The sequence below is a fragment of the Cynocephalus volans genome, chromosome 8 (assembly GCF_027409185.1).
Source record: "Cynocephalus volans isolate mCynVol1 chromosome 8, mCynVol1.pri, whole genome shotgun sequence".
In the NCBI taxonomy this organism is placed as follows: domain Eukaryota; kingdom Metazoa; phylum Chordata; class Mammalia; order Dermoptera; family Cynocephalidae; genus Cynocephalus; species Cynocephalus volans.
The window spans coordinates 90,840,549-90,868,286 of record NC_084467.1 but is presented as its reverse complement, the minus strand read 5'-3'; the positions used below and the strand labels follow the sequence as shown (position 1 = coordinate 90,868,286).

The 27,738-nt window shown below is 32.6% G+C and overlaps 1 protein-coding gene across 3 annotated transcripts in view; it reads left to right on the top strand.

Moving 5' to 3' along the window:
• COL11A1 (collagen type XI alpha 1 chain) overlaps positions 1–27,738 on the top strand; it is a 213,685-nt gene that overhangs the window by 136,377 nt on the left and 49,570 nt on the right. For all 3 annotated transcript variants that reach the window (XM_063104117.1, XM_063104115.1, XM_063104116.1), the window contains 7 exons: positions 167–256; positions 405–458; positions 15,894–16,001; positions 19,756–19,863; positions 20,867–20,920; positions 24,457–24,510; positions 25,008–25,115. In XM_063104117.1, coding sequence (XP_062960187.1) covers positions 167–256; positions 405–458; positions 15,894–16,001; positions 19,756–19,863; positions 20,867–20,920; positions 24,457–24,510; positions 25,008–25,115 — 576 coding nt within the window. The remainder of the gene's footprint in view (positions 1–166; positions 257–404; positions 459–15,893; positions 16,002–19,755; positions 19,864–20,866; positions 20,921–24,456; positions 24,511–25,007; positions 25,116–27,738) is intronic.

Genomic DNA, 27,738 nt, shown 5'->3' with positions numbered 1-27,738 from the left:
ATGTAGGTAGTGGGTAGCTTATTTAATGTACATGACTTTCCACACAATATTCTCATCATTAAATGATACTCTGATTTACAGTGGTTTAAAGGTATTCTCAATTTTGTTTGTAGAAGCAGGTATAGAAATTGCACCTTATTGATAGATGTATATTATACATCCTTAGGGTGACCCAGGTCCACAAGGTGTCTCAGGGAAAGATGGACCAGCAGGACTTCGTGGTTTCCCAGGTGAAAGAGGTCTTCCTGGAGCTCAGGTATAATCAACATATGGATAAAGCATGTGAATGAAATTTCTTATTAGAAGCACTTCCTGACATTCTTATTTTATCACTCAGTCTTCCCCTATTTATATTCAATTCACATTGATTCGTTTTCTTTGCTTTCTTTTCCCATTTTTCCCAGGGCGCATCTGGACTGAAAGGAGGGGAAGGTCCCCAGGGCCCACCAGGTCCAGTTGTGAGTATGATGATAATAAACAGCCATGCTATCCATGGTTACAAATCACAGCTCTTCTTTCATTACTGTCATGCTGTGATCCCACAGTGTGTGAGAGAGAAAATAAACACATGTCAATCAAATCAGTCAGTGCCTGGTTTCTACTAATTGCATGCACTAATGAGTTCAGAAACAGAAGGGTTTAGGCAATTGGAAATATTTGCTTCTGCTGCTGTCAGGAAGTAAAAGGAGCTAACTTGACTCTTATACTTCCCAAGGAAATAAATTATAATTATGAGTAATAGAAACTCATGGTCACGGAAGACTTGGAGAAGCTTTAGTCTGAATAATTTTTATTTACTTCATCTCTTTCCTCTCATTTTAAAATGAATCATAAGATTCAATTTTTTACACATTATAATTCTATCATTCATTTATTATAAAAACAGGTTTAATTTGTCTGTTACTAAGTAGTTGATGAAACTTGAATTTGTCAATGATACAAAAAAAATCCCATAAGCCTGAAGAACATAAATCTATTTAATATATTATCCAGATTGTTTTATTTAGTTAATTAACATTGTGAAATAATTGGCAAATAAGTAAGTATCAGATTTTTATCTCACCTTTTCTTTTCTTGGGACATATCAATCCCTCAGAAAACAATTAAATATAGCCTTCATTTTTTCTATAAGCTCATCTTTGTTCACATCTGTACTCTGAAAGCTCACTAAAATAGCCAATCTGCCATATTTAGTGGCCTCTTGTCACTGTCCATCTTACCTCACCAACCTAAAAAGCTGAAAGTTGTCTTAATTCCCCTTTCAATTTCCTCCCACAAAATTTTGAAGTCATATTAGTTCCACTTCCAGAGGTTTCTCTAATTTGTCCCTTGTTCTTCATTTCCAGCAACACTACCACCTTTGTTCAGACTCTTCTTTCTCTCCTTGACTAATAATGTCTTGGCTCATTTCTTTGACTCTAGTTTCTTACCCTCTTCAGTCAGTTTTACCTATTAATTATAGAATTATAGTTTAATACACAACCTTAACTATGCCATTTCTCTATTTATACATATCTCAGGGCTCCACACTGCCATCAGAAATCAAACTTCTTATCCTGACCAACAAGTCATCTTCACAATTTGGTCCCAGTCATCATGTCTATTTTATTTTCCTTCATGCCTCCCCTTTGATTCTACCCAACCTAATGCATTGGATTTCTTGCTTCTCAAACCACCATGATCTTTCCTGCTTTGAGTAAGGTATATTTTATACTTTTCCCTTTCTTCAAGGAAACTCCATTTTTCCTTTCTCTACTTGACCAAAATTGTAGTCATCCATAGAGATAAAACTTAGATGTTAAATCTCTATAAAGTCATCTTTGGGCAGTTTGCCTCCATTTCATTTATTAGTGAAATGTCTTCCTTCTCAGTGGTCTTTATTGAATCTTCTTTTCTAGAAATTGCACTGGAATATGATTGATCATCTCTCTCCTTAGGCTGTGTGTTTGCTGTATTATTTTGCCTACATTCACAGTATAGTGCCTAGCACACACAGTAATGATCCCCTACTTACCTATTTAAATTATCATAAATCCTGAAATTGGAATAAAGTTAGGACAGCATAACTATACTGAGAACACATCAAGCATAGCATTTTGCATATTGATTAACATTGTAATTAATCTGTAGATTACTCAATTGTCATATGACAATGATCAAGGTAATTTTGGACATCTGGTGGAGATTTTCTTTAAAAAGAAAGTAAGATATTTCAGTAACTATATCAGACTTCCCATGGAATTCATTAAATTACAACATTTTTGAAAATCCTCATAAGATAGTAGTGGTAGCATTAGTAGGAACAACAGTTGAATAAGACAAAAGTTCTTATTTGGACACAGAATCTTCAAAAATTTCTGTACAATACCATTCATTTAACTAGACTTTGAGATTGTAAAGTGATTTCTATTTTAGGGACAAATGATTTTTTTTAAGATCGATGGTCATTGAATCTGTGAAATCTGAATCAAGGATTAAATAAGTTACTTTTTAGGGCCCAAGCAAGCAAGTTATCCCAGGTTTTTAGAACAATTGAAACTGTGTATTTGTAGGGTCCATAATATGCCATGGACACATAAATTTCAGGGTATTAACAGTTGTTCAATTACATGTAGAATTATGTTAATTATAATATAAAAATCTAATATTTTTATTTAGTTGGCTTCAACAATCATTTATTTCACAATTACTACTTATTTTGCTTGCATAATTGGGCACATGGAAGATATCTTTTGACTTAGAATAAACAATTTTGAAAAGAAACACATCAAAGACTAAACATCACTATACGTTGGTTGGTGATTAAATGCCTAATGTATACAAACAGTACATGTTAATTCTATGAGAGGTTGGAAAGAGAAGAGAAATCAAGGGAAGGGTTATGCAGGAGTTGGCCCTTGAAATTGGCTTCACAGAGTGAAGAAGATAAAAAGCATTTAAGGGCAAGAAAATATTAGGAACGGGATATGGTATTTAGGGAAGACCTGGTCTAAAATTTGTTGAATTCTTGCCAGGAACCAGGCATTCTGCTAATTATTGTACATAATCTAATACTAAAGCAGAATATATAACACATTATATGATTATTGAAGCTCTAAAATTGCAAGTTAGAGTTATTTGAAGATTTGTAGTTTGGAGCAACTGGAGTTAAAAAAAAATAAAGTTTTAGGAAAATAAATTTGTCATTAGTGTGTAATATATAACAGAGATGGGAGAAACTAGATGAGCGTAGAAGTTCAGTGAACAGCGTCATGATATTAGAATGGGTTGATGACTAGGGCAGTGGAGAGTCGAAGGACATTGCAGATGTAGCAAACACTGGGAAGGCAGGATAGTAGGATTTTTCACCAAGATGAGATATGGGCAGTGAGGAAAGATGAAAACTGAATGATAACCTCAAGCTTTTGTCCTTGAGGGAATGACAGTTTAATTATGTCTTCCATGCCTAGAACAATTTTACCTGATCAAGAACAACAATAACAGCAATACAAAAAACAAAACACATTCACAGAAAAAAACCCAAACCTCTTGGCAGTCAAAGGCTTTAATACTTTACTAATAGAAATGCTCCACAAATAAATGTTGAGTTTATTAATTTGGAATTAGTACCTATTTTTATAGTAAATTCACATATCCAATTTTGCATGCATCAACCAATTAAAATTATTCCTTAAAGATGTTGAAAAAGGACCCTCTAAAAGGGAAGACACCACCTGCATCTGTTAGTTTCTAATGCAATTGCTGTAATTGCTGTAAATATACCAAAGAGGTTCATGATATGACTCCTAGTCCATAACAAGTGATAAACAAGCCTCAGTTTACTCCATTTAAAGCAATTATGTGCATGTGAAATTTGATTTTGGAATTTTTTTCCTGCAAATAACAGAGATTAGAACAAAACTGCTGGTTTTCTAGGTGTAAACTGTAACATTCATAAAATTAGTTCATGTTATTTCTTATTTTTTGAAGTTCAAAACTTACTATGGAGTTACCTTGCAATTAATGTTAAAAACAAGGAACCAGGGGTGGTGGCTTCTTTGGCAAGAAAGAAAACAAATTCTATTTTTCAATTCATTTTTAAATTTATTTTTTAATTGAAACAAAATTGATTTTACATATTATGGGTTAGAGTTGACTATCAGTATTTGTATTCAATATGTAATGATCAAATTAGTATTATTAGCATGTTCATCATTACAAATTGTAATTTTTCCTGTGTCCATTATGCAGTGTCTCCCCAACTCTCCTTCCCCTCACCATTTCCCACCCCTAGGAATCATAATTTCTCTTCTTCTCTTCTGAAAGTTCATGTATTACTGTGGTTTCTTTTCCTTCCTTCCTTCCTTCCTTTTCTTCTTTCTTTCCTTCTTTTTTTCTTTGCTCCCACTTATGAGTGACAACATGAGGTATTTCTCTTTCAGTTCCTGGCTTATTTCATTTAACATAATGTTCTCCAGGCTCATCCCCTGTTACTGCAAATAGCAGAATTTCATTGTTTCTTATAGATAAGTAGTATTCCATTGTATGTATACTGTACACACACACACACACACACACACACACACACACACACACCACATTTTCCTTGTCTGATCATCTGTTGATAGACATTTAGGTTGGTTCCACATCTTGCTATTGTAAATAGAGCTATGGTGAACATGGGAGTGCAGGTATCCCTTTGACATGATGATTTCTATTCCTTTGGGTATATACACAGCAGTGAGATTGCTGGATCATATCGTAGATCTATCTGTAGTTTGAGGAACCTATATACTGTTTTCTACAATAGCTGAACTAATTTACAGTCTCAACAACAGTGTAGGAGGGTTCCCTTTTCTAGGCATCCTCTCCAACATTTGTTATTCTCTGCCTTTTTGATAATAGCTAGTCTAACTGGGTGAGATGATATCACAATGTGGTTTTGATTTGTATTTCTCTGATGATTAGTGATGTTGAACATGTTTTATATACCTATTGTCCATTTGTATGTCTTCCTATGAGAAATATCCATGCGGCTCCTTTTCCCATTTTTTATTGGATTATTTGTTTTTTTCACCGTTAAGTTGTTTGAGTTCCTTGTATATTCTGGATATTAATCCCTTGTCAGATGTATAGCTTGCAAATATTTTCTCTCATACTTTAGGCTGTCTTTTCAGTCTATTGATTGCTGCTTTTCCTGTGCAGAAGATTTTTAGTTTAATATGAAACCATTTGTTTATTTTTTCTTTTGTCGCTTGTGCTTTAGGTGTCTTATTCATAAAGTCTTTTCCCAGTCCTATTTCCTGAAGTATTTCCCCTATGATTTCTTCTAGGAATTTTACAGTTTCAGGTCTTATTCTTAGGTCCTTAATCCTCTTTAAGTTGATTTTGGTATATGGTGAGATGTATGGGTCTGGGTTTACTATTCTACACATGCATGTACAGTTTTGCCAGAACAATTTACTGACGAAGCCATCCATTGCCCAGTGTATGTTCTTGGTGACTTTGTTGAAGATCAGTTGGCTGTAAGCAAATGGATTGGTTTCTGGGTTCTCTGTTCTGTTCCATTTGTCCATGTGTCTATTTTTATGGCAGTATCATGCTATTTTGGTTATCATAGTTTTGTAGTATAGTTTGAAATCTGGTAGTATAATGCCTCTGGTTTTATTTTATTTTATTTTATTTTATTTTTGCTCAGGATTATTTTGCTTATTTGGGGCCTTTTGTTGCTCAATTTGTACTTTAGGATTGTTTTTTCTATTTCTGTGAAGAATGTTGATCAAAAGGTGACAGTAAAATATTAGGGGTAAGTATCTGATCAGTTGGTGAGAGATGATAAAATTACGAGCCATGACGGATAAAGGCATAAGACTATCCTGTAAAAATCATTTATTTTTATAATGGATTCTTCTGACTTTATGTCAATCTCGTGTAACTTAACCTTTGGGATATTGACCAAGTAAGAGTAAGTGCAAAACAGAAGTTCTTAAGAATGAGAGAAACAGAGACTTTGAAGTTATTCTTATTTTGAAAAAATAAATATGATAATAAAGTGATGAGTTCTCTGAGGAAAAGAATGAGAATGAGAAATGTAAAGTCTAAAAAAAATAGAAAAAAGGAATGAAATAATATTAAGAATGTTTATTCTTCAACTCATGTTAGGTACTTTATATTCATGTTTTTATTCTTGCAAATTTGCTTGGTAACTATTATTATCATTGCACTTTTAAGGCAAAACGTATGACACTTATAGAGTGTTAACCCCTTGCCCAAGTTCAAAGTCCTTTATCTGAAGACAAAGTCCATGACAGCATGTTACATAAATTCATTTTCAGATATATAGATCTCTCACTCAGTAAACAACTGCTTAACTAAGTTCATTCTCTCTCTCTGTCTCTCTGTCTCTCTGTCTCTCTCTTTGTTGCATTTTTCCAAGTCCTCTTCACCCTTTTATGTCCTTGTAAACAATTTTGTCAAGAGTAAAAGAGTTAGAAGAGCTAATATTATAGATAACTGGGCTTTAATGTTCCCTATAACCATTGCTTATTTTGAATGAATCAAAGATCCAACTGCTTAAACTAATGTACAAGTTAAATTCTTAATGACTTTAGGTGTTTTTCAGCATACTATGGAATCCTTAGTTTCCTTGTCCTATAATACAGTTTGTAAGAAGGGTGGTTGTGCTGTGTTATTTCCGTACTGCTAGAGAAATAATAATTTCCCTCATTGCACAGAATAACAATGAACTAAAACTAAAAGCCCTAAGGAAGGCTTTAATCAGTTAACAGCTTCTGTTCACAGTGACATTTATAAAGTTTGTATGTATCACAATTATGTACCTTAACACACTATGTACTTTCTATATGTTCTAACCTGTACAAAGCAAAATATAATATTCAATACTCATCCATCTGTGCATGTTTCCATATGTCTATTGATTTGCAAGTATATTTGGCACCTATTTCTTTTATTCAGAATCCATTCAGTCCAAAGCATAGGTCAGGCCATTTGTATCACATTGCTATGACACCCTATAGAAGTGGGTTTGCTGAACTCTGCTAGGTGTAGCTGTGATGTCATTGGCTTATGTTCAGAGAAACTATGGTGTGTTATGCAAAATTCTATCAATCAAAAAGACCTGTTTGAAAATAAGGGAGATTGCATTATTCAGGGTCCTCTTTATGAACATCCTCAGAAGAAATTTCTTGCTATCATAGCTTTAGAAATATTTATAATTTCTTTTGTTATCAAGTCTGCTTCTTATGAATTATTTTTATTTTATTACTTTTTGTGATTTCTTGAGCAGTTAATTGATTTTTTTCTTTTAATTGTTATGGATTATGAAGTTTAGAATTCACTTTCTGCTTTGGCTTATAGAAATCATGGAGTCAAGACTGCATAATAATAGATAGGAACAATTTATGACTGTTCTTATAAGTTTGTGAACACAGCTCACTCTAAAAAAGTACATATGATGTACTTTAATATTGTCTGTTAAATTTTGTGTGAGTTAATTTTTTAAATGCTGGACAAAATCTTAAATTTATTTTGTAACCTACAGGGATCATGACGTACAGTGATAATAGCTGGGAAACACTGTGGTCTACATTATGCATTTTTAGGTTACTGATATTGGTTTTATTTTATGGCAACAAAAATTTACTTGACTACCTGATTTTTTTGCTTACCAATTCTTTTTTATATTCTCTTATATTTTATGTATTCCCTGTAAGCAGTATTGTCTTTTCTTGTGGAAAGACCATATATAAATAAATATCTGCTAAGTTGAAGTTATACTGGTTCATAAATTAGACTTTTCTTGCAAAGAGCTCATGGTTTACTGAGGAAGACAAATACTAAAATAACATAGTAAATAATAAGTGATATACTAAAAGATAGTCAAGAGAACACAAAGGTGTGAACAATAATTTTTGCATAAAGGAATTACGTTGCAATTGGAACTATAAATAAAAATCAGTTTTGTTTATAAAAAGAAGTATTTTTGTGTTCTAAATTTAGTCTTGAAGTGCTCATAACTGTTTTGGTCCTCTTAATAAAAGCTGGTATTTTAAGGTGTGGTTCTCAAAAGATTTTGCTATTACGAGTGAACGTATATTGAGAAATATTTTGTAGTGCTCCCACGTGTGACAAACATAAATGTACTAACAGGGCACTGTGACTTTGGGCTTTTAAAGTCTGGCCAAAATCAAGTGCTCAGTGTATACATGATGTTGTATCCAAGAGCTGATAATAGATGCCAATCCAAGCACAGACATGTCTGTGATCTTAGGGGGTTCCCTCACTTAGTGGATGTCTTGATGCACACAGACAGAAAGAAGCAAGGAACTGAACATCAGGGGAGGAGGGCAGTGCAGCACCTTTCTGCACGTTGAACATAAACCAGGTATATATTTCCTGTTTATGTAAGAATGCCATACATGCAAATATATCATGCAACAAATTCTCAGCTTTAACCTACTACCTGCATTCTCATAGAACAAAATCTTATTTCTTCTGATATGGAACCAACTCATGGCCAACAGTTATTTCTCTAAAAATGAGATTTAAACACATAAACTTATAGACTAGGGTATTTAGTAAAAGTCTTCCGTCTCTACAACATTTCTTTTGTTCCCTAGGAGTGGTGGGAGTGAATATGGAGAAAGTATACGAGAAAGGCCAGACAGATAGATGCCATAGGATAAGTGCCCAGAGTTTCACAGTTGTACAGTACAGCACTCATTATCCCTTTCATGATTGTCCCCTAATGATTCAGACTCTATTTTCCTCTGTGTGTGCTATTTCTTTCCTTGTCATTTCTTCTTTAAGAGTTTATATGCCCTTCTTATAATAATTCATATTTGTTTAACTTTTGTTTCTGCATCCTACTCAAGAGAACTTTCTTTTTAATGGCTATTACTTACTCTTCAAGTAAAGGGATACATAAGGTTTTAAAAGGATAACACCTACTGATTTATTGGGTCGTATACTACACTTTATAAAATAAAGCGTATTTTCTCTGTTGTAGCTGGACAGATCTGAGTGGGCTATTATGACATTCAAATGGGGATGAGCTAAGTATGGAAGTGATGGTGGGGACCAAAGACCAAAGTTTGAAGTGCTGTAGGACGTTGATTTGATCACTGAGTTTATGCTTTATAGTCTGGTAATGCATGATATTCTATCTGAATTTTGAGCTTTTATGATCTAAAATATACGTCGTTTGAAGAGTGGAATTACCTCATACTAATTTTGCTATGAAGGTCAACTTGGCCTTAAAAAGCCAAGGAAAGACATATTTTTGCCTTCCACGTGTATAAGAACTTTTTGTATTTAGGCTTCTATTCTCCTCTCTCGTGGACTGCATTTTAACTAAATGCCAATGAGATGATTTGTCTGCTTTCCACTTTCATTTACTTTACAAATGAAACACCTAGTGAAAGTGAATGATAAAATATTTATTTTGGCATTCCACTCTGTGTGAAGGGTTGGATAAATACCCACTGTTTTCATTGCTCCACCACTATAGACTGATGCTATTGCTTCTTTTTTCATTGCCATTGTAAGGTTTAGAGCAAGGTGCTGTAGGGTTTGGGGGAAGAGGCTGCAGAAGGGAATAAATCTAACATAACAGTAAAAGCAAGCAACTACATAAAGAAATTCAAATTCCTCCTTTTTAAAACACGTTTTAAAAAAACCACGTTTCCTGTAGTGTTTAATATTTAGTGCTGAAATAACAGAATAGTTATGATATTTTGGTCATTATAACTTATGTAATTCATCACGTACTGTTGTTGCCTTTAGGAAATTTTCCATGTGTCCATTGCTGTTTAAATTATGAAGTAGGAAAATGCTATTTCTATATTCTTTAGCCCCTCCTTCTGTGAATTCTTTCCCTCTAAGCACTTTTGGTGTCTAAAATATCCATCATTGCTGTAGGAAGACGAATACACAGTTAAATTAGGATTAATGATACTATGTTATGTGGAAAAAGCCCTGCCCTTTTAACAGTATGACCTTTGTTAGACCATATTACCTCCTGGATCTCAGTTTTCTCTTCTAAAAATTTCACTCCTTTAATTGTTTGAGATTATATATCTATTTTTTTTTAAATATAGCTGTTTATGTATAGTTTCTAATATCTATTCCATTCATACTTTAAGATAGACGTTGTTCAAAGAACTTTAGATGTGTGGCCACATTAAACATCACCAAAACCTGATGACAAACTCTTTCTGTCCCTATTTTATGAGCCATAGAGAGTTTGCTCAAGATCAAGAAGCTGGTGTTCTCAGTGACGGAAAGGGAAAGACCACACGTTCAACTGAAACATTTATTTAAGGTCTGCAAAGTGTCAGTAACTACCACAAGTGTTTTATTGACAAAAACAAGCAAAAATCCTACCTTTGTGGATCTATTATTCATTTAACCTATATTTAAACCTAAACATCCATTTAAGGTATAATTGTTTGTTTATCTGACAATTATAAAACCCTCTGTTCTTTACTATAACCTGCTATACAGCAATGACAAACTTTTATCACTATAGATGGGAAAAAAGGTATCTGTAGTGTGAGTTTCTCAAGGGCTGATACCTACCATAATACATTTTGTATTCCCAATCAATGTCACAAAGAGTAGAATTTCCCCATATTTTTGTCGAATATGTAAATGGCCTCCTTTTAATACTAGGTTTAGATTTTCATTTTTTTAAAAAAGGGTCTTCTCCAGTGATTCAGTGGGGTTAAAGTATCCATAAGGTTTATTTTTTTAAAGTTGGACTGGGAATATTAAATAAGATTTGCAATTTGCTGTATCATTTTCTTAATCAGTACATACCATCAGATTTTCATTTATAAATGCATGAAATAAAATCACCACAGAGCATGCTGTTATTATAAATACTTCAAAAAGTTCATAAAAATAGAATTAAAAGATAATATGAATCTCATATAGGCTTATGGAATGTTTGAAATAACGAATAGAAAAGGAAATTACAGCTGTACTTTAGGGCACAAATAAACATTAAAAAAGTTTCTTGTTTCCATCAATTGTGTCAAAGTTTATGAGCTGTGACAAGATTATAAGCAATGTTTTAACTACAGGAAAGTAATATATTTAGTTGCTAATTTTAGTGCAGTTTCCACAAGCAATATGGCAATCTGAAATTTAATCTTATGAATGCTCCAAGGGAAAATTAAAATAGTTAAGCTTTATAATAAATATATAGTATATAATATTTACAAACTACATACAGTGTCATAGAATCAAATCATTATGTATCTATTCAAGATGCATGAAAATAAGTATTTGAAAGATCTTGATTAATCTTAAATATTAAACCTACTTTACTGTAAATTGAAGGAGCATTCTTTTATTAAGTATAAGCCATGAGTTAGTCTCACATAGCATGTCAATCATAATTTATCCAGTTAAGATAACATATGTTTCTTTTAATTTTGATACCATACTTCTAGGGAAAATACTTTCCTGCAAATTTGGAAAAATTTCTATCGATTACATATGAGTATATTTAGAGCATAATTTTTTTTAGCATATTCAACATGTTCACATACTTAATAAAAAGACAAATGCATATCACTAATTTTATTATGTTCTATGTTTATTACTGTTATTTCTGTTATAGTTATCTCATACATACATTAAACATTTTTTTATTTGGAAATATTAATGAAGAGAGCATGGAGATATTTACAGGACAAAATTCATTGGCAAATGCTGCATTAATTCATTCAGAAAATAATGGTAGAGAATCTAGAGTACTAGGATAAATTACGTAGAAAATACATAGAAGTGTATCTCATGCTTCTAATTCTCAGAGAAATACAATTTTTTTGTTAAGATAGTTGTTAACCTGGGCCTGAAGAATGGCTGGAATTTTAAGAGAATAAGGAAACATCAAAGACTTTTGAAGTCAGAAGATAAGCATGACCAAAATATTCAGAGGTAAAAATGGGCACATTGTGTACAAGAGACAGTGAGAAATGTAATATTTTAGGAAAAAGTATTGTTCACGTTAGTATGCTAAAATATAAAATAAAAAAACTATTTCTGAGTATGTGTGTATGAATGTTGTTCTGGGATGATCAGGATAAATGTATTCTCAAAAAGGTACACTAACCCAGACTATTTCAGAGTTCAGCATAGATACAAAAGAAATACTTAACTTTTAAAATTAGAGGTACAACATGATGAAAAAGTCCCATAGTATCTCAGGTGATTTATGTACTGAATGGTTATCAATACTAAAAACAATTCTTTTATGTTGTTGCAAATTATAAATCAACTTGTAAACAGTAGTGACAAAGGGCAGCAGCAGTTCTAATGAATCGTGTAGCAGAGTCAAGTGAACTAAATGAATGAAGGAGGATGACTACTTGGATAAAAGAGATAAGTTCTTTCATCAGTTCCTTTAAGTTTTCTCATTTTAATGAGTGTTCAACCAATATAAGCTTGCTCTGGTATAAGGGGCCTTAGATGGCTATACTTTTTAAAATTTAGCACAGTATCTATGGATTTTATTTGTACAAGTTAGGAAAAAAAATTGTCACCACTTATGCGGTACTCAAACTCAGTCTTGCAGGAAAAAACTGTGGTGAATCAGGGCACATAGTCATTGAGCCTTATGGCCTTTACCTGAAAAATAAATAAATCATACAAGAATTAAGTTACATTACATATGAAAAGTACCTAGCACAATAGTTGTTAAGTACTAAGCTCAATAATTGGAAAATAGTAAATTCTCTTAATACAAGCCGCTTCCGCGTTCTAGTGATTTCCCCCCCTTTTGTTATTCTGATCTCACAGCTGTTAACCTCAACACAGTCTGCCAGGATATTTTCCTCGGGTTGTCTTTGAACAGCCAGGGTTTAAACAAGGTTAAAGAAAGAAAGATTTCATGGCCTGGATGATAAAAATAGAGTCTCTTTTTGCGTAGTCAATTACAGATACAATATCTCAGCCCTTGGATGCTTATTTTGCATTTGGTGAAACTAATGGGTAGTAGTCCTTTTCTGGGGTTTACAAATGAAATATGAAAACAAAAATGCAATAAGTCACCTTGTATGTACATTGACCCTCCGTAACTCAGCTTCTCAGATAGGTATAAATTCACTTTTAGGGGTGTTAATTTTAACCTGAATAAAACAGAATAACCCCAGTCACGTTATATATTATATGGTGTTGATGTTTTTCTATTATGAAAATGAAGTACTTTTACTAACTTTTATTACAGAACTTTTTCTTTTCTCTCTTGTTAGCAAACCAGGGGACATCTTTGCATTCCTCTCAGTTCCAGGGATCTTGCTCTTCCCCTTCTTTTCCACCTTCCACTCCTCCCCGTCATTTCCTCCCTCCTGGCCTCCCTCTTTCTAAAAATTAGAAGCAAATCTTTGTGTTCTTTTCACTTTTAGAGCAGCACTGCTTGAACACTGTTGTATTGTTGTTCTCTTCAGTACTGGCCTCTGAAATCATTCACCAGAAGTCAGCCAACTGGTTAACAGTTTGTACCACTTGCGGTTGACTCTTTTTCATTAAAATATTTTGATATTTTCAAATTAAAACGAACATACCCTCACAGGGAGTAGATGTTTATTATATAGATAATCCTAAGTGCAATTTTTGTCTGTTTTTTTTGTTTTGTTTTGTTTTTTTGTGACCCGTAAGGGGATCGCAACCCATGACGTGGGTTCGCCCGCACTGCGCTCAGCTCAGCCAGTGTGCGCACCGGCCATTCCTATATAGGATCCGAACTGGTGGTGGGAGCGCCGCTGTGCTCCCAAGCGCTGCACTCTCCCGAGTGCGCCACGGGACCAGCCCCTAAGTGCAATTTTGACTTGTGCCTGTAACCTCCTTTTTAGTGTTTGGAGTACTTGATTGGTAAAAATATAATTTTCACACAACTCTTTATTATTTTGCAAAATGAAGAATAATTTTTGTTTGTTTTTAAACTTCTACTTACTTATTACTCATAAATACCATGTTTTGTTTATATCAAGTTCAAATTTCACAATTTTTTAAACCATATTTTTGGCAAAGTTTCTCCAAATTACTCCTATCTCCTAAATTTAAGATACCCCATAATTACAAAAACTACAATCGTCTTAAACAAAAACTTAAAGACCTAATCACTTTTTCTTATGCTACCCATATTGTTTCTTATAACCTCAAATCTATTCCCCCTTCATTTATTTTAATTGCTTTAATATTTAGATAACTGGCTATATAAAAAGTATTCTACGCAGCTTATGAATTTAGCCAGAACAATAATGTCAGGAAATTAAATCATAAATTTATTTATCATCCTTTTGTAGTCAATCGATAGGGCAATGAAATTGAATAGATGTTGAATTTAAAGAAATTCCCAGTAAATAGCCATTGGGAGTTATTGGTATCCTCATTAGAGAGAAGAAATGGGTGGCTTTAAGGAAAAAGCAGAGTAGAGTCCAACGTCAAGGTTCCCTTAACTAATTATATAAGTATGGGAAGGCCAGCTAAACTTTTTGAGCCACAGATTCTTCATCCTTAAAACTGAGATGCTAGAATTCACTATCACCTCCCTAGAATTTTTGTGAGAGTAAAATGACTGAATGAAACTTATACTGATTTGTAAATTTTAAGCACTATGTACATATAAATTGTTGGTATTATTACCGTTGTTCTTATGGCCATATATAATTATCTCCCAAGCTAATAAAAATATAAATTAGAACAAAGTCAATAATTCATACTTATAAAATAACTTTCAAAATATGGGAAGTATAATATTAGAAAATAAGTGTTAAAATAATATATTTTCCAGCTTTTATATATCATTTCCTGTGTGAGTTTTGAAATGATGATGTCATTATCTAAATATATTAATTATTAAGGAAAAGCATTAATAATTGTATTTTCTAATATTCTACTTTTAGTTCAATCATGAAATAAAATGAAAATCATAACTAATCACCCATCTAGGAATGTAATCTGAAGACAATATCCTTATTATCCTTTATTAAATAAAATTAGAAATAATAAATAGATTATACGTGAGCTTTACATAACTTAGTTTACGTTTCTTTTATTCTTGCTTTAAATAACATTTTCTTAAATTGTTGATACATGTAGTTGACATGAAGGTAGTATCTACATAGTAATTTTTAAAAACTATATATAAGATTTAAAAAAAAAAAAATTAGTTAAAAGTATGTGACTTCATTCCTAAAACTCAATTGGACAAACCTAACCAAATGTGAATTATCTCATCAAAGTTGGTAATAAGACCTAATATTCCCTAGAGAACTCTAAGATAAATTTAAGGACTTATTCCCTGGGAAAATGTCCAAATTCTGGGATAGTCATTATCAAACTTTATTATGTAAAAAATTATATTTGTAACCTAATGCAGTGAGAATTTCCAAACTCATTTTTTTGCTTTTTGAAATTTTGATTCAGCAAGTTTGAAGTAAAGCCCAGAAATGACTTTGAGAAATGCTAGTCTAGGGACGTTATTTTGCCAATCCATTACAATACAGGAAGAAAATTATATAAGAGGTTACTTATTGTATATATATTTTATAAAGCATTGTGCACAATTGTGAACACGTAGATGAAAAAAGACAATGACTAAAAATATTAACTGTATATAATTTTGAAGTTTTTTTTGTTTGTTTGTTTTTAATCTCGTCAATATTCCCTAACTTCAACATCAGTTTTTAATATTTGCTCTAGAAAGTAATCTCACAAATAGTGAATACAACTGTTCCTCTTTGACAACTTAAAATTGTCAGAAAATTACTATTACTTATTAGACTACATTATTTACTAGACTGTTAAATTCTGTTTTTAAATGACTTTTAAGCCAGTATCACTTTTTCCATCATTAATAACAAAATACTTCTTTTCCCATGTAGGGTTCACCTGGAGAACGTGGATCAGCAGGTACAGCTGGCCCAATTGGTTTGCCAGGGCGTCCAGGACCCCAGGGTCCTCCTGGCCCAGCTGGAGAGAAAGGTGCTCCTGTAAGTAATGTCAAAGAGAAAATACATTATACTGCTACCCTGCGTAAGTTATTACTTTTTATTCGAGAATACTAGTTCTTCATACCCCACTGCATTCTCTCTGCATTTGTGCCTGACATATACACACACCTCCTTTATATTTATAATAGAGAAAATTTCAAATTCAATAAGAAGTGAGATGACATTTTCCCATACTCTATGAAACCCTAATACCCGTGAGGGAGTTGGATATTATTAGTGTAAAAGGCCTCTCATTTTGCTCCTTTTAAAAAAATAAAATTGGGAGTTTTGATTAAAACTATACCTCGATGCTTGATATTAGAAAAGTGTGAACTTTTCACACCTCTTGAAATACAACTTTAATTTCAAGAATTTCCATAGTCTGTAAATGAGACCTGTAGAAAGCGGCTGCCCTTCTCATGTAATTTGTGCTTTGATCTCCACTGAGAGGGGAAACATCTAACCAATTATTTCATCTGATATTTATTGGATTTTAAAATTTTATATTTTAATTATTATAGACTCTATTCTGTTTATTAGGTTTATGTTTCTTTGTCAACATTTCTTCTCTACTTTTGTTTCTGCATTTGATTTAAACACATTAATTTAAAAAAAAAATTCTCTCATTCTCCAAGATTAAAATACAAACTGATTCAGTAAAGTATATAAAAAATGCTGGCTAAAATACACAAAAAATGTAAGTTTAATACTTTTCTATGCCTGAAGTCTTGACACATACAATTCAGTTTAAACTTATTATTCAAAATGCTTCTTATCACTACGTCTTAAGTTTTAGCAAGTTGATTGTTCTCATTGTCTGTGCATTTTCTCTCCTTACTCTGTGATATTATTCAAGTGTTTCTGCCTTAGTTCATTTTGTGCTGCTATATCAGAATACTGCAGACTGGGTAATGTGGAATGGACAGAAATTTACTGGCTCATGATTTTGGAGACAGGGAAGTCCAAGATAGAGGGGCCAGAATCTGGTGAGGGCTTTCTGGTTGTGTCATCTCATGGCAGAAGGGCAAAGAGAAGGAAAGAGAGAGAAAGAGAGAGAGTAAAGAGGAGCCAAACTTCCTCTTTTATGAGGGACCCACTCCTGCAACAATGTACCCACTCCCGCAATAATGGCATTAATTAATTCACTCCACCCTCATGGCCTAATTACCTCTGTTTAGGCCCTCTCTTCCAACCCTGTTGCATTGGGGATTAAGTTTCCAACACATGCTTTTTTGAAGATCCTTTCAAACCATAGCAGTTTCCCAGTAAAAAAGATTGTTGTCTGTAATCCATGATTTTTTAGAAACTGTTAGAATGTTAGAATTGGGCCATGCCACCTGTGAATAGAATTTTGGGGTGACAAGAAAAGCACTTTTAATATGCTGAGGATTTTTCTTAAGGCAATATATTTTATAGTGTGCTGTGCACTGGGAAAGGATAAGAAGGAAGCAGATTCAGACCCTTTGATACAAGTTCACTTAAAAATCTACAGCACACATATCTGAGCACAATACAATAAAGAATATATACAGAGCAGAGGCATATGCCTTGCTTTTTATACAAATTGAGAATATACTGATTAGAGAGGTCAAGAGTTCTGTGAAGATAATATATTAAATGTTGGGTTTTAAAGTGGATAAATATCTTGGCTTTAGGAAGAAGTAAAATATTGAAACAAAGATCAAATATGGAAAAGCACTGAAAGTGATAATATTTGGTGAGACAGATGAGAAATTGACAGAAGCCCTTGAAAGAGCTATGATTTAGGCCTGTAGAGCTATGATATAGGGTTTTGTTGGTAATTTATGACGTGACAAGGGAAGGCAAAAGGGAACGTTCTGCTCACTCATCCTCACTCAGTTATCCCCACCACCAACACCAGCTCCAGGATGTTCACTCCAGTGTCTTTTGATTCAACAAATAGCTATTTGGAACAACTGCTAGACACTGTATTAGGTAGGATTTTTGAGGGAGGTGTCTGCTTAGGAACAGTAACCTAAAGTGGTTCTAAGAGTGTTTGGTGAAAGTACCCATAGATAGTCAAGCAGGGGTCTGGTGAAAACTGATGGAAATGTTAGCCAAAATGTTAAGTTCAGCCTTTCACATCTTCCTCTTCTCAAATATAAATTGTGGATCTTACCTCCTCTGAGTAGCTTGTGTTTTAAAAATGTCATGCAGTTATTAGTAGATTTAGGCTTGTACGAAGAAAGAGACAAGTGGGGCCTATGGAAGGCAAGTCCTTCGTCCACTTACCCACCCACCTAGCTTGTTGCAATGGAGAAAGCAAAAACTGAATACCCACATGACCTACTTATGGCAATAACTGTGGCCTAATCAGTGTCTTCGAATTAATCTGATTAGAAACTCTTGGAGATGGAGCTGGAAAGCAGGTAAGGAGAAGGGAGCCAGAACTTCTTCCGACTTACTGCGTTGACAGAAATATTTTGATATGAAGAATGATTCTTAAAACAAAACAAAACAAAACTATTAACTGTGTTAGGGAGATACTGGATGCAATGATTACAAATAGGAAGCCATGTATTTGAGGACAGTTGTAGAAATGAGGGAAGGAAGCTACATCCAAAACACAGTAAAGTCAGTGCCTTAACCGTAAATGGATTAGGCAATAGGATTAGGGATTTTAGGAAAAATATGCTCCAAATACTTATTTACAGCTTCGAGCATGTGTACATAATTATAGAGAGAATGGTCAGTGCCAGAACTGTAAATCTCTGAGTCACTCAGTGGTGGTAATAAAGTAAAGTGAATATACTCAAGAGATAACTAGGAGATAAAACAAAGTCATTGTCAAGGGACAGAAGATGGTGAGGGAAGGCGGGGAAGTGTGGTAAAGCAGAAGCAGGACGTAATGACTTGTATGTTCCCACTTTGTGTAACAAGAGGAAAGACAGAACCACCGAGTGCAATCAGGGATACTGTCTCATGCACAAGTGATGAAATTTTTATGTTTGGAAAATAAATTATTTTAAACTCTGAAGGAAGAATGTTTTTTGGGAAATGCTGGTTGTCTTCATTATCAAGGCACTAGTTTTTTGTTTTTTTGTTTTTTCCATTACACAGTGTAGGTAAACTTAGAAACAGGAAAATAATACCATAGTCAAAAAAATAAAAGCAAAAACAGAAAAAGCTAATAGCCTTGTCATTTGAATCAGTAAAAGAAGCAGAAAATTAAAATACCTAGGAAAATCAAAATACCTAGGAAAATCCATGGAGCATTTGTAAGTTTTTGACATAAAAAGCATATTGTAAGGTTAGACATTTGAGCAACTGTGTTTTATGATTTTTTAAGCCTAATATCCGCTGCACAGCTATTTCAGTGGCTCTAATGAAGAGGAATAGACGTTCAGCAAGATTCACAAACATCAGGCATCCGATTTGTCAATATATAATACTTGCTTAGAAAGTACATGTTAGAAAGAATAATTATGAGTCCTAATGGTTTTTGTAGACTATAGCCTGAGATTCATAAATGATATAAAAAGGTAGTATTGTTAGTCATGAGAGAATGTATGGACCTTTTTTTTTTTTTTTTTTTTTTTTTTTTTGAATGTATGGACCTTTTGTGTTATCATTTGCTACCTGACTTTTTTTAATCTTAGAAACAGTAAACAATTTCCTTGGTGAGTATGGAAGCTAGAATGTGACTGTTGTAGCTGCCCTTAATAAGTGTAGCAAACAGCTAATTGATAGATTTCTTACGGCAAATTAATAGTCTGCTGGATTTTCAATGCAGGGAGAAAAAGGTCCCCAGGGCCCTGCAGGCAGAGATGGTGTACAAGGTCCCGTAGGTCTCCCAGGGCCAGCTGGTCCTGCTGGCTCCCCCGGAGAAGATGGAGACAAGGTTGGTGTTCTGCACTTATGTTAGTATATCCTGTGAGAAAGTTTAGGTTTTTTTTTTAAGAATTCTAGAATTGATCGTTTTAAGATTAGATACCAGGTGGAAGGCTATCTTTTTCAAAGTTTCACACACCTTCAATCTGCTCAATGGTTTTATTTTGGAGGCTGAGGATTAGGATCCATTCCATTAAAGAGTTTGTGGAATATAAACAAAAAATGAAATAAGAGAACATGGCAGTGAGAAAAAAATAGTAGATGCCAAAATTTGTTATTTTTAAAAATAGGCTTTTGAAATAAATATAAAATAAATAATAATTACCTGTATATGTTTAGCCCTCATTTCTTGTACATTGTACAGTAAGACTTAAAACTGAGCTACATACTAGATAATCCTGTTCTTCTATTTACTAACATGTAAGTATAGACTCTAACCTCTTGATTCCAAATGTACGGTTGTGTTGTTACATGTTTGAATTTAATATTGTTGTAAAATACTATTAAAAAAAACCTTTGAACCAGCACTATAAAAATGGATAATGTGAATCATTTTAACATTTGGAAAACTGAGAGAAAAGAAATTTTTGATGAATGTGCAATTATATTTCTGTAAATCAGTGTATTTACATTGTGGCGATATTTAAGAAAAAATAGGTTTTAAAAAATTATACATCAAAGGGGGAGGGGGAGGGTGTTAGCAAGAAATTGGTAAAAAGCCACAAAATATGATTACATTGTGTAATGATAAATACAGTAATACAAATTATTTTTTTAAATAATTAAAAAATTATAAATCCAGTTGCAATATCCCACAAAGTTAAGTTGACTTTTGTTTGTCTATATTTCTCAATTCTAGAAAACTAAAAAGGAACTCTGCTTTTAAACAGTGATATTAAACATTAGCATGTAATTACATTAAAAGTAAAATTTAATAATTTGTTGATGACAACAATGCAGTGGCAGGTATGGTATGATAGAAATAAACTTTAACTCAAATCTTTCAAATGCAGGGTGAAATTGGTGAGCCAGGACAAAAAGGCAGCAAGGGTGACAAAGGAGAAAATGTGAGTTTGCAACTTCTTATTGAAGGAGCATTATTCATTCAATACCTTATACTATTTACCATGTATATTTTTCCATAGTACTACTAACTTATCTAGTCAAAGGTAAGTAATATCAATATTAATATATTACCTCTATAGTTATATGATTTTATAAGTCTGTATAATTATGTGGGGTTTTCAATTTCTATGATTAAGTAAAGTATGATATTTTTAGGTCATTATATATAACTCTGCTATAGAAAATGAATAAACGAAAGAGTCATATAATGAAATGGTTTCCTTTTCCATATGATTATGAAAAATAACATGTATATATACACATATATATATATGTATCCCCACGTAAAAGCTGTTATTATATTCTACATGTTTACAATAAGTAAATCTGTTCCCATATATTATAAATAATTATTTCAGAATTTTTCTCTTAACATATCATAAAACTATCAAAATAACTTATGTTTTTCATTCGTATGACATGCTCACTCTCTCCTCTATGACTTTTTTTTTCACTTTTTACCAGTTTACATCCTCTTCAAATTATATATTTAAAATTTTTCCTCCTTCTTAAATACATTAGGCAATCATACTTTCATGTACTTCACCTCAGCACTTCCTTACTTTTATTCTCTTGAAAAAATATCTACAGACATTAAGTTCTCTATTAACATTTTTTTTCCTTTAAGTGTTCATTTATTTGCTCTTTCATAGGAATGTAAATTGGGTGAGTACAGAAATATGTCCTCCACTTGTTTATTTTTTTTCTCAGCTAGTACAGAATTTTACACATCATCCCTAACTATCTGATTCTAATAAACTACTCTAGTTTTTATTCTATAATCCATCTATCATTCTGATGCTTTTAGGATTGGGATTCCTATATATCTTAACACATGACTTTGAAAAGAGATTTTATTAGAATTGGTTGAATCCCAGGGCCGAGGTCCATGGCGCACTTGGGAGAGTGCGGCGCTGGGAGCGCGCTGACGCTCCCGCCGCGGGTTCGGATCCCATATAGTAATGGCCGGTGCACTCACTGGCTGAGTGCCGGTCACAAAAAGACAAAAAAAAAAAAAAAAAAGAATTGGTTGAATCCCAAACTGAATAGCTACCAAAGTCCATGCTTCTAACTAAAAGGAAAAATCTAGAGTCAAAACAGAAACAGCTTGTAGATAATTGCAGTAGTTAACTCATAACAGGCTCTTGATTTATTTTTCATCCAGTAGCAACTAAAAAACCTTAGCAAGTAAGTGACAGCACTGATACTCTGGATTTATGCTGTAAAATTATGACAAGAAATGGTGTACAAAAAATCAATTGTGTAATTTTGATGCAGTTGTTATTGACTGTAAATTTATAAATTTTATTTTAGTAAATTACTTTTCTAAAATTCCCGTTAGATTTTTTAAAGATCAGTAAATACCACTGATCTAATTAGAATATCTTATACACTCAACAGAAGCTATTTTGAAAAAAATTTATTTCCTCCTTAAGAGCTATAATTAAATATGACTGCATGACTATAACTTAAGCCAGAAATTTTCAAACAATTTTGCCTCAGTTTCTTTGAATACTCCTAAAAATTTTTGAGGACCCCAAAAAGCTTTTGTCTACATAGGTTACTATAATATGAATTAAATGGGAGAAATTTTATATGTGTGTATTGTTTCATTTAAAATTAAGATAATAAGCCTAAAGCACTTCTAATGGAAAATACTGTATTTTCCCAAACAAAAATATATAATGCAAAGAGTAGCATTGTGTTATATTTGTTGTTTTTAGCTTAATAGAAGAAGCTATATTCTCATATTTGCTTCTCCGTTCAATCTGTAGTGACATGTTGTTTTGGTTGAAAGCATGTAGAAAATCCAGGTTCACACATATATGTAATTATAAAAGGGAAGTGCATTTTAATACCTTTTCAGATAATTTTGAATATATTTTGATTCTACATCAAAATTTGATAAATAGTTTTTCTTAAAGGTCATTTGCAATATGGAATCTGAAACCAAAACAGTGTGCTTTCTGTGCTATTATGTTAAATTCCATTGTTCTATCTTGCACTTTGAATAACCGTTTTCCTCATACATAATTTTGTAATATCTTTATTAGTCATTTGGAAATTATTGGTTGACTGGGTAAGGTCTTCAAATTGTTAACACATTTCTTTATGCAATATGAATGTCATAAGAAAATTTTCAGATTGGAAAGCTGTGAAGTCCACAGTGTCATGATGGCAGACACAACACTTTTTAAGTTCTACTTTTTGCTTGAAAGTTGAAATTTTATCATTGACAATAAATGCTGTTAGCTGTTTTCTTTGAACTAACAGGATTCCTTTATTTTCAATAACATATCAGCCAAATTCCCAAGCCTAAATAATCACAGTTATTCTGTCAACCATTCTTTCAAGTAAAAATAGCATTCCATGTAAAAGTTGCTTGCAACTTGTACCTCGCAACTTAAACTAGTCCAAGTGGTTTTATTTTTTGAGACAGGCATTGTATTTCAATATGAAAAGAAAGTACTTTATGTGTGTTTTCCATTTTGTCACATGAATATCAAAAGACGTGCTCAAGGTCAATATTTATTAAAATTAATGACTTTCAATGCTTCATAAAGGACTTTCTTAAGTGAAATCTCCATTTTTGTGTGGACTAAGAGTGCACGGTGATGAAAATACAACAAATGCTATTACAATTTGTAGCTATTTACATCACTGGTACTAAACCACTGGCAATTTTATCCACCATTGCTTTCGCATCATTAGTGCAGATGTCTGTATGGTATAATAGACAAAGAATACTTTACACAAAGAATACTTTAGTGTTGTGAGAAGAATTTTGATCTAGCAGAAACTTGAAAGGAGGGTCTGTAGACCACATTTTCAGAATCTTTGCTTTTTCAGTCTTCTCCATAGAGCAGTTATGAATAAAGAACAATCTAATCCAATGACTTTTATTTCTTTAGTGCCTGAATCTTTTATAGTTGAATAGTTTGAAATCTATTGCTCAAAATAAGGGGTTCTGGTATAATTTATATGTAACACTGGGTTTGTGTGTGTGGACATATGATGAAAATTGTAAATTTTCATATATCACTGCAATCTATCTGTATAGAACCATCAAAATCTTAATGTTCATTTAGAAAACAATATATGGACAAAGTTTTTGTGTGCACTTTTCAACTCATACATATGTCATTAAAGAAATCTGGTATTTTGAAAATTTTCAAATATGATTCTTCAACTTGATTTATGTTATTATAGAAATCTATTTTTAAATATCCACAACATTACAGATGATAGTGCTTTCAGTAAATGTCAATTTAAATTCCAAACATGAAAGTCTGAGTCCCAGGGAGTAAAATAAACAATTGACGGCACTAAATGCAAAAGACTTCTAAGTAATGCTGCTTTTTTTTCCAAAGGAGCATAGAGATGTTTAATAGATCTTGGTCAGACAAATGTTCTGCTTTAGATAGCCAGGGCTCTTTTGGCTTCAGTTTCAAAATTACTGATTTTCATCTCACCACAGGGTCCTCCTGGTCCCCCAGGTCTCCAAGGACCAGTTGGTGCCCCTGGAATTGCTGTAAGTATTCCACTTCGTTCAGCGAACTAAAATCCTTACAGGTCCCTGATTAAATTTATGAACTGTCACATAACCAGTCGATTTTGTGTGGTGATAAGTTTTGTTTGTGTGCTTAACATTGAATCAAATTTAAATTATCTAATATAGCTAACCAAGCTGATATTTATAAACAAAAACTTGACTGGAAAATAGATAGGAACCCGTGGAGGAGTACTTAACATTTCACAAATTCTGAACATTATTTTTTCTTATTAGACAGCTTTTACTTCACTTGGTATATATGATCAAATTCAAATCAGTCATATGCCACAAACAGAGAATGTAAGCAAAACAAACAATGGTATTTTTGCAGCAGAAAATGGGAATTCAGTCTGCTTTTTATTTGGTTATTCTCAGATAGATCAGCTTTGATTATATTAGAAATGGCCACATTTTAGTAATGACTTGTATCATAATGATTTTTTCAGTTTGTGATAATTTTCCTTGCTCTTCTCTAGGGAGGTGACGGTGAACCAGGTCCCAGAGGACAGCAGGGAATGTTTGGACAAAAAGGTGATGAGGGTGCAAGAGGTTTCCCTGGACCTCCTGGTCCCATTGGTCTTCAGGTGAGACGCCCTCTGCATTGTTGACTTTGTTGCTTTCGCTCACTTCTCACTCTAGCTTTCCTGGTGGATGCAAAACAAAGTATCTTACATTTTTTCTGTGTTAAGAACTTGGGTACAATGTTTAACTATAATGATTATTCTACCTAAAGGTAAATCTGAACTGAAAATGGTTTTTATCAAGTATTACTAATTTTTCTGAAGACGTATCAGCCCTTTCCTGTTTCTGGAGTATATTTAGCCACACCTTAGGTATTACACCTCCTTTCTTCATTCTCATTTTGTTTGTAAAATGATCTACAACCTTATTCGTCTCTGATACTTAAGATGTTAAAAGGGTTCTTTCACAAGTCTCATAACAGGAAGAGTTAGTACTTCACATGGCTAACAAAAATTAAAAGCGTTTTGCGAAATAGCAGCTTGCCAATAGCAACTGCCAACAGCAAGTGTTAACAATGTAGGTAAAACAAACAAATAATAGTAAATTGATCATCTAAGATAATAATAATATTTTAAAGGTATAATTTGTATTTGATGACGCATACTCAGGAGAGAAAATATTAAATTGTAAAATACTACAGGCTAAGAAATTTTTATTTAAATATGTCTTAAATTGAACTCTTAGGTAAAACATTATATAGTAGACAGCTTCTATTCTGGGTTCTTTTTCCACTTTCCACTTCATGTTCACTGCATCCTACAAACTTTGGAAACATCTGGCTTTCTTCTTCCGTTTGCTTATTCTATACCTACCTAGTGATCCTCAAAGATTATAACATTTTGTTAAATGATGTTTAGGTACCATGTGGATATAATTTACACCATATTAGAAAATTTTGAAATGGTAAATTAATTCATCTGTTTTACTCAACGTAAAAATTTGTGAAGTTGTGGAAAAATATATCAAGTGGAATTTATATAAGCTTATTTGTTATCTTTATTTTCAAAAATAAAAAAACAAAAGTGCTGTTTTTGATATTCAATAACTTATTATGTACATAATTGTTCAAATTACATTGTAAAAACAATTTTATGAATTATGATGATTATAAAATACTCAATGGATGTTTATCAGTGAACATGATATTCTAATTTTCTGCTTTTATTGTAATGCCCAAATAACGCTCTTTAAACTTGGAAGGTGCAAAAACTTCACTTCATTTTTGTTATATTTAACTTTTTTATATTTTTTAGACAATTATAAATTAGCAATTATGAGTACTCTAAATCAATATGTGTGATAAGCACATATATTTGAAAACAGCAACAAAGCATTAAAATTAGATTGCCAATGGATACCTTACTATTCATTTTGTGTATTTCACTTAACTGATTGCTCTGAATCCTATGAGATTGTAATTTAGGAATTTAATTGTAATAATTAAAGGTGGTACCATGTAGCTTATATTTATAAAATATTCAATAAAAAATTATCTTCATTTCCACAAAGTAAGAAATGTACTCTTTGATGAGGGTGACTCAAGAAATCAGTTCATTTAAAAAAAATTATATTTTCCTACCGCTACCTTTTTAAATCAGGAAACTGAAAAGATGCTAATGTAATTAACATGATCACAGTTGCATCTGCATCCCTTAATTGAGTCTTCATGGCAGAATAGATGTTAGCAATTATAGTAGACATAAATAATAATAATCCAATATTTGGGTTAAAAGACTTGACTTTTCAACTTGATAGATGCTATTCATCTGCATGTGAAGGAAATGTATTTGTATAATGAGAATTCTTGGCCTAAATTCATTTTTTGGTGCATCACCTAAGAGGCAAATGATTGTAAAATGACAGACTTTATAAAAGAATCTCTCAATCCATAAATTACTCCCTTGGAAAAAGTTAGGACATATGAGAACTGATGAACACTAGGGTTCCATTAAGCATGTTTAGTTCCCTGCAACAAGAGAATTTAACTCATTATGTCTCTATTAATTTTAATAATAAATATATTCTGTCTTAATCAACTAAAACTATGATCAATTTAATTAAAAAGAAATAAACATTTCATTTTTTTTCTGTTGGGAGATTCCTATTGAACTAGTAGGAATAATTATCTGGGTGAAAAAAGATGACAATGGACTTGCAAAGAAATAATAGAAAACTCTGAACTAATATTGACATATCATTCAATTTGGGGATCCTAAATTAGATTCGCTCTATGCTAAAAGGATGTAAAAACCTGGACCAAAAACATAAGGAATGTGATTGTTAATTTATATGGTGTTTACAAGAACTTAATAGTTTAGTTGCAATGCATACTACTTAAGCAAATGGTCTTAAAGTAAAATATTTATTTCATGAGTGTTAAAATCTATTTGCGTGTTTAAGAATTTAAGTTCCTGTGCTCCGTCAATGAATTAGAATCTCTGATGTTCAGAACCTGGGAATCTAAAACTTTAGCAATCTCCTCCAGGTAATTTTTGGGTAGACTAAAATCTGGGAAACATTACCCATCTGTTTTCCTAGCAGCTTCACTTGTCCTTATAGAAGATACCATCAGATTTTGGTAACAGTTTGGGAAGTTCCTATAGCAGTCTCTTTTCTTAGACATCTTACTGACATTTGAGAAAAAGCAAATGAAATCCTTGTATGTATTGTCCATTATAAATTAAT